Source organism: Amphibalanus amphitrite, unplaced genomic scaffold, assembly GCF_019059575.1.
Source record: "Amphibalanus amphitrite isolate SeventyFive unplaced genomic scaffold, NRLGWU_Aamphi_draft 000064F_arrow, whole genome shotgun sequence".
Taxonomy (NCBI): Eukaryota; Metazoa; Arthropoda; class Thecostraca; order Balanomorpha; family Balanidae; genus Amphibalanus; species Amphibalanus amphitrite.
In genome coordinates this window covers 1,335,001-1,342,500 of record NW_024881560.1, presented here as the reverse complement: position 1 = coordinate 1,342,500, position 7,500 = coordinate 1,335,001, and the positions used below count along the sequence as shown (strand labels likewise).

At 51.4% G+C, this 7,500-nt stretch overlaps 1 protein-coding gene across 1 annotated transcript in view; it reads left to right on the top strand.

The window, feature by feature from the left end:
* LOC122378762 (cartilage oligomeric matrix protein-like) overlaps positions 1 to 7,500 on the top strand; it is a 35,212-nt gene that overhangs the window by 2,650 nt on the left and 25,062 nt on the right. Inside the window, exons 4-7 of the mRNA XM_043360227.1 lie at positions 2,235 to 2,339; positions 2,816 to 2,923; positions 3,265 to 3,291; positions 4,773 to 4,941. Of these exons, the coding sequence (XP_043216162.1) occupies positions 2,235 to 2,339; positions 2,816 to 2,923; positions 3,265 to 3,291; positions 4,773 to 4,941 (409 nt within the window). The remainder of the gene's footprint in view (positions 1 to 2,234; positions 2,340 to 2,815; positions 2,924 to 3,264; positions 3,292 to 4,772; positions 4,942 to 7,500) is intronic.

Here is a 7,500-nt window from a genome sequence, read left to right as displayed (position 1 = left end):
AGTTTGTTCGACGTGTCTCGACGACGGAAACGCAATGCTGGCAAACGTAATGTCGAGACTCTTGAGTCAAAAGTTATTGCAGGAAAACATTGTTCGTAAAAAGGCTATTTTTAGAGTCTTTTGCCCTCTGAAGGCTAAACCGTTGACCTGAGGTCAAATCTGAGCGCAGCTTGCAGAAACACCTTTAAAAGGGCTATCGAATGCGCTTTTCTGCGGCGCTATAGCTCTATTGGTTTCCGAGTTATGTGCCGCTGCTTCGAAACCGGAAAAATGTTGAAACAGGCAGCATTTTCCTTTGATGACCTCTGGTGACCTGACATTCGACCTGACCTAAAAAATTACTGTTTTGTTTTCGTCCTGTTTTTTGACGATCTTTCGAATGCCGCTTATCGCGTGTCACTACGCGGCCCAGGAGCCGAGTTAGACGAGGGAGTGTGCCCCCCCCCTCCCCAGCAGGACACGGAAAACTCAGACCACCAGCACGGCACGGGTTAAAAGTCGTAGATGGGCACCGCTACCCTAGCAAAAGATATTAGCAAAAAGGTGACCTCCATTTACTAGTGCACTGTGCAGCCCTCCTTCTCCCGGTGATGCCCCCTCCTTTTTCTGGAAGCGTCTCACTTATGCTGGTACGCCTCACTTCCCGGGGGCGCCCAACCTCTGCTTGGATCGCCTAATCCATTATGAAGAGACCCACTTTGCTCAAGTCGCCTCATTTCTTCCTTCTAAGAACGATCAATTTGCTGTAGGCGGCCCACTTATCTGGGACGCCCATCTTCTGCTAGAAGCGCCCCTCTTCTTCCTGATGCGTCCCACTTCTACTACGAGTGCACCTTTTCTGTTAGGGCGCCCCTTTGCTGCTGAGGAGTCTTTTCTAGTGTGAATAGGGCGGCCCTCTCCTGTTTGGCGACCCCAAATTCTGCTGGAGGCGCCGCACTTCTGCCCAACTTTTGGTGGGGTGCCCCTCTCTTGCAGGGGGCACTTCTCTTTTGCTGGAGACGCCACTCTTGTGGGGGCGCCCTTCCACTGCGGGGAACGTCTCTCTTCTGCCAGAGGCACCCCTTTTCTTCTTATGGGGCTCCTGTTTTTTTTTTCTGGGGCGAGGCGACCCTCTGCTGCTCGGAACGGGGCACACCTCTCCTTTTACTGGGGCACCGCCCCTCTGCTGGGGTTGCCCTTCCGCTGTCGTCAGGGGCGCCCCTCTTGGTAGAATATACTCCTTTTCTTTTTGTAATGGGGCGCCCCTCTTCTACCGGGGGCGCCCATCTGCTGCTGGGGCGTCTGTCTTCTGCCGGATATTGTCAATGGGGCGCCCATATCCTGTTTGGCGGGCCCAACCTCTGCTGGAGGCTGCCTATTTCTGATTAACTTTTGCTGTGGCGCCTCTCTTCTGCTGGGGCGCCCCTCTTCTGCTTGGGGCGCCCCTCTTCTGCTTGGGGCGCCCCTCTTCTGCTTGGGGCGCCCGTCTCCTACTGGAGACCCCTCTCTTCTGCTGGGGCGCCCCTCTTCTGCCAGTGGCACCCATTTTCTTATTATGGGGCTCCTTTTTTGCTGGGGCGCCCAGCTGCTGTCAGGGCGCCCCTCTTCTCGGAATGGGGGCGCCTCTCTCCTTTTGCTGGGGCGTCGCTCCTCTTCAGGGGGACACGTCTCCTGCTAAGGGTGCCCTTCCGCTGCCAGGGGCGCCCCTCTTGAACAGAAGGTATTTTATATTCTTGTAACGAGACGCCCTCTTCTGCTGGGGGCGCCCATCTGCTGCTGGGGCGACTCTCATCTGCTGGGAATAGGCAATTGGGCGTCACTCTCCTGCTTGGTGAGCCCAACTTCTGCTGGAGGCGCCCTATTTCTGCTGAACCTTTGCTGTGTCGCCGCTCTTCTGCTCGGGGCGCCCTCTCTGCCGCGGGATATGGGCGCCTTTTTCGGATGGCGGGGGGGGGGGGGGGCGGCCGCCCCCGTCGCCCCCCCTGGATCCGCGCCTGCATAATATAGACAATGGGAGCGGGAAAGAAAGGTGAGCTTTAAAACGAGTAAGCTGTATGTCAAGGGAACTGAATTAAACGCCCAAAATGTTCGGCAAGAGTTCGATTAAATATTGGCATGAACGGATTGACGGTAGATCAAAAGTCATCTGCCAAAATCTTTTCATGTTGTTTGCATCGCTGCGTTTCATGATGATATTTTCGTTTCAGCCACGGAACTTGTAGCGTGACGACTATTCGATCTGATTTTGTTTCCAGTGTAAGATCGGCTGGGCAGGCAACGGCAAGCTGTGCGCTCCCGACACCGACCTGGATCGGTTCCCCGACTACGACCTGTCCTGCACTGATAAGTATTGCATCAAGGTGAGGGTCGCTATGCCGTCACGAAGACGGTGGTGACGTCAGAAGGTGGATGAATTAGCCGTTGAGTGGACCGAACCCAGGTTCAGTTACTATGACTGAGGCACCCAATGGTAATAACGTTGATCATTTGCTGTAACCTAAGCTGATCGCAATTCAACGAACTGTAGATTAAATAATGAGAAATGTGATGCGCCGCCTACTGGCGATGGTGCGATTAGTTTGATCCACAACTTGAACTGGATAGTGGATATATCGTAGCTACTAATGACGAGCGGTCGAATTAAAAAATAATGCATTCCATTAAGACATGCTCAGGGATGAAGAGTGCAATTTCTTGCGTCATTGCATCATGCTGCCATAAATGCCGTGTATACGACATGGACAGAAAGCTAAATAAACGTAAAAGTAGCCCAATGCAAGCAACACTTACCGATAAATCTATCACTTTTCTTTATCGCCAACTGGACGCATTTCAGGACAACTGCGTGCTGACGCCCAACTCTGGCCAAGAGGACGCCGATGGGGACAAGATCGGAGACGCCTGTGATCCGGACGCAGATGGTGATAACGTCTACAACGAGCCGGTGAGTGAACGGGGACGGCATGTTCAGCAACTCAGAGATCGAACATGGCGCTGCGGACTGCTGTTCGCGAATTGGAAAGGGGAAGCTTGATGGCAATTGTAAATATCAGCGCTGCATACTGCATAGTACATCCATCCGATAGGTTCTTGTGCTATTGACGCAAAATGCAGTACGGTGTATGCGCCATGGGAATGAATAAAGGAATTATTAGCTTTACCTGGATTCTTTGGAGCGTTAAGTGTGTGACAACATTCAGTGTCCATTGTATTACCGCATAATTCAGCACACAATACAAATAACTTGGGATTGGTGGATAGCTGACTGTTTTTACGTGTTTCTAGCCCAACCCCAACAATCCAAATGGATGGGTAAGCTGATATTCAGAAGTCGTACTGTCTATATGTCGTCTAACACATCTACTCATGGCCCTAGTGTAGACCGCTAGCCTAACCGCAACGCGTGTTGCTGTGAAACCGAAACAATCCAATCATCTAAATTTTACTTTATACTCACTTCCCCAAATGACATCCAAAGATCATTTTAAATTTCCGCTCGGCCGCGCTGGGCTTTCATTTTCCTTTCTCAGCCGGTACGTGGGCTATTTCTGAGACAGTTATGACACATCGAGCCCACCTCATATGCGCCAGTGTCCCTTATATACAGCACTTTTCTCAGCTCGCTGGCTTCGTGCATGCTTGGCTCGGTTTATTGAACTCGTTGGCGGATTCGTGAAGTTCGGCAGCGAGACATGAGTTTATAGTTCCGGGGCTCAGCCAGACCGTTCCGGGCACAGGGATACGGCATGTGGCACAGTTTTGCGCCGCGGTATAGATTTAGACTGCGAATTGTTGTCTGTCGTCCTGACTGCCTTCGTAACGTCCGTTAATTACAATGAGATGCACTGCGATACAGCTGTTCTTGTACCCGTCGTGTTAATTACCGTACCTGCTTTGGGTCCATCGGAAGCATCTTCCGATGTTCGACTGCATGTTTCCTCCCTCTGTGAACGTGTGTTCAGGCGATGCTGACGGGTAGCTGCTCTATGCCTAATATTATGTTGTTTTGTTAGCTCGGTATGGCGCCTTTTTTCTTGTTGTGTGTTTGTCCTTGCAGTTCCAAGGTGATTGTATTGTTTAGTATTGTCCTTTTTTCTTAAAACTGGCATGATTTCCTTAAATTCGCTTTGTTTTGTATCATATGAAACAGTGATTTGGCTAGATGTAAAACGATTATGTATTGTCCTGTTTTCTAAAAAAGGTTATATGATAAAATTTGCGTTTTCGGGACCTCCTATTCCGATTTAGTCATTCACATACAAGGAAGTCGTTATTATCCCTGCAATCCACATAGTCGGCCAATGTTAGGGTTTCGTTCGTCGATCAGTTTAGAGCATCCTACGAAGATTGTCACATGTTAATAGCCGTTTTCACGACGGCCATCTGGTACACATTTGGTGCACATCTGGTACAGATTAGGTGCAGATTTGGTCAAATCAGGTTCAGTGTGTCTCTTAGCAGCTATCAGCCAGGGTTGCACTAATTGCTTATATCCCTGCTTTGTCATATTATCAGAGAGCATCATCGATTAAAACACTGAAGTAAATTCATAAAATGAAGATATTTGCTGTAAAAGAAATTAGGTGCAGATTTGGTCAAATCAGGTGCATTCGCCGGATAGCCCGTCGTGAAAACGGCTATTGTGCAGTTTGTCTTCAACAAAACTGTTTCATTTGACGGTATAAATCATAATATAACCCTGTCACAAAAGATCAGTTACTTCTACGCCTTGTTCTTGGCAGCATTCCTTCACCTCAGACCAGCTTCGCTAAGAGTTGTCGCGATGTTTTCAGGACAACTGTCCGCTGGTCAGTAACGCCGACCAGGCGGACACGGACCGCGGCGGTCCGGACCGGCAGGGTGATGTGTGCGACAACTGCCCCACCATACCCAACTTCGACCAGGAGGACACCGACAACGACGGCAAGGGCGACGTCTGCGACGAGGACATCGACGACGACGGTACGTGGCCGATACGGCGACTGGTTAGACCGGGTAGGGTTCGCATTTGGAGCGAGTGAGAGGTAAGATGGAAACGTGAGTAGTGGAAGGAGTTGGATGTCGTGGCACGGTGCGAAAGGAGTTTTTAGGGTACCTTCACCGATGTATAGGGGAGAGTGGGGCAAAGCGGCCACCCTAACGCTTCTCACGATGCCAACGCTTGATTTTTAAACATGGAATGATTCTTTCTATACCAATGTGATCCCTATTAAGTTGCCTTTTATTTCAACTGCGTTTTATTTCCAAAAGGCGTTCACATATGGAAGATATTGACAAAACTTTAAACCTATGCATATTGGCCACTTTGCCCCATACCCTGGGGCAAAGCGGCCACCGGCGTCTTCTCAAGTCCCGATATGAGAAACAACATAGTTGCCTCATGTACGACTAGGGTTTTGATGGTGACAAGGTTTAAGCGAGGATGGATGTTTCCTTTATCATCTTCCACCTGTAGGTAAACAAAGAAAGGATTTTCATGAAAAACATTTAATTGCATTATTTGGTAACTCGTGCAACTGAAAAGTGGCCAAGATGAATGCATGACGACACATTTGAATATAAATAATGTTTTTTATCCAGATGGAAACAACTTATGGCCAATAGGGGGGGGGGGGGGTGGCCACTTTGCCCCGGCCACTTTGCCCCGCGCATACCGTCCGAGACAAAATATTCCAGCTTAGCTTTTAGTGGGGTAAAAAACATTAAAATTGGTAGAATGCATGTATGATAATGTAACGCTGGCGGTTACATTTTGCCAATTTTACGGACCTCAACATAAGACTACAACTCAACCCCGCGGCGCGACTCAAAGAAGAGGATAGAAAATGTAACGTTAATGCGGTTACATTTTCTATCATTTTTTGCAAATAGCATCATTGGCTGCAACGGAGACCTTTTTCTAACTTCAATTCCGTTCTGTTCCTGGCTGCAAACACGGGCTACGACGCTACGGCCGATCAGCGTCCCATCTGGCCACCAGGTCCCCCACCGCGCCGAGATACCGAAAACATCCATTTTTAGCCCGGCCACATCGTCAAAAGGGTGTCGGAGCGGCATAACGGGCTTAGTACCGTTATTCGAGATCCGGGATCGCCGCCCGTCTGCTGAACAACAACTCTTACAAGCAGCGTATTTCTCGGTTCTAACATTTCAAACGTTTCGGCACAAAAGCAAACTGCTTCAAACAGACACCCGCCACGACAGCTGCGCGGCGTCAGCGGCCAAAAGCGGTCATAACAGCCGACCGCCGACAGGGCGCGAAGAGGGGAGACGGCCCGGTCACACGGTCGCGCATAACGGTACAGCACCTGCGCGGCCGGGCAGCCGGCACCGGCGTTGTCATGACAACGGCCCCTCCGGAGGCTGCGCGTCAGAAAACGGCGGAGTAAGGTCGACCAGCCTGTATAAATCTACATGAGATTCAACCAAATTGAACCGGCCAGCGAGACCAGCCAGCGGACTGACGTCAAGGTCGACAGAACGTGCAGAACCTATTGGAACCTAACCCTTCGAGAGAACCGGCGGACCGCAAAAAGGGGCGGAGCTAGGGACGAGCACCAGAGAAGAGCCCTAGGGCAAGTGCAGGCAGAACGGAGAGGGCATGAGAAAGGAGGGAGTCAGTCAGGACGGGAGGAGAGGAGCAGTCAGTCAGGACCGGAGGAGAGAAGCAGTCAGGACGGGAGGAGAGGAGCAGTCAGTCAGGACCGGAGGAGAGAAGCAGTTGGGACGGAGGAGAGGGGCAGTCAGATCGACCGGGAGGAGGAAGGCGGCCGCGCTGGAGGAGCAGGAGACGAGATTGCCTGGGGAGCGGGATCGGCGCGGTGGAGGATGGCTCCGTGACCCGTGCTGCTGAGAGTTGACCGGAGGAGGAGGACCGAGCTGCTGGTAGAACTTCTGGAGCTGCCCGTCTGCGCCGGGGCCCCGCCCGTCTACTCGTCTCGATGCCGCCCTCGTCAGCCAACCGTCAGCCCAGTGCCCCAGCGAGCAACTGTACGAGATTCGGCAGCCACCACCAAGTAAGGTCAGCACTCAGCACCGGTGACACTTAAGTCTGCTAGCCCGTCTCATCCTTACCCTGTGCCCCTGTCTGCCACCCTGGTTCTCTCTCTCCCTGAGGTTTTTTTTTTGGCATAATTAGTTTAATGATGGGCCTGATTAGAGGGGACAGTAGCGTATGTGTGAGGGTATGTGAGTGTGGTGTGTGGGATGATTGATGGGGCCATTAGCGGGGTCACAGCGGCGGTGCGCCCTGGCACCTGGCGCTGTGACGTGGCGTCAGGACCGGGCTCTGCTCCGCTCGTCAGGTCAGAGGCGCCCACCGGCCGTTAATCTCTGAAGGGGGGGGGGGATTGGATGTTAACTACCTGCGCGCATTCATCTGACCGGCATTTCGTACGGCCACCGGGTTTGATTGCAGCTCGTCATTGCTTTTGTTTTATCATTGCTTTTAGGGTTTGGTTGCTTTTGGTTCATCATTCGTGTCACCACCTCTAAAGTCCAAGGTGAACTTGATTATTGGCG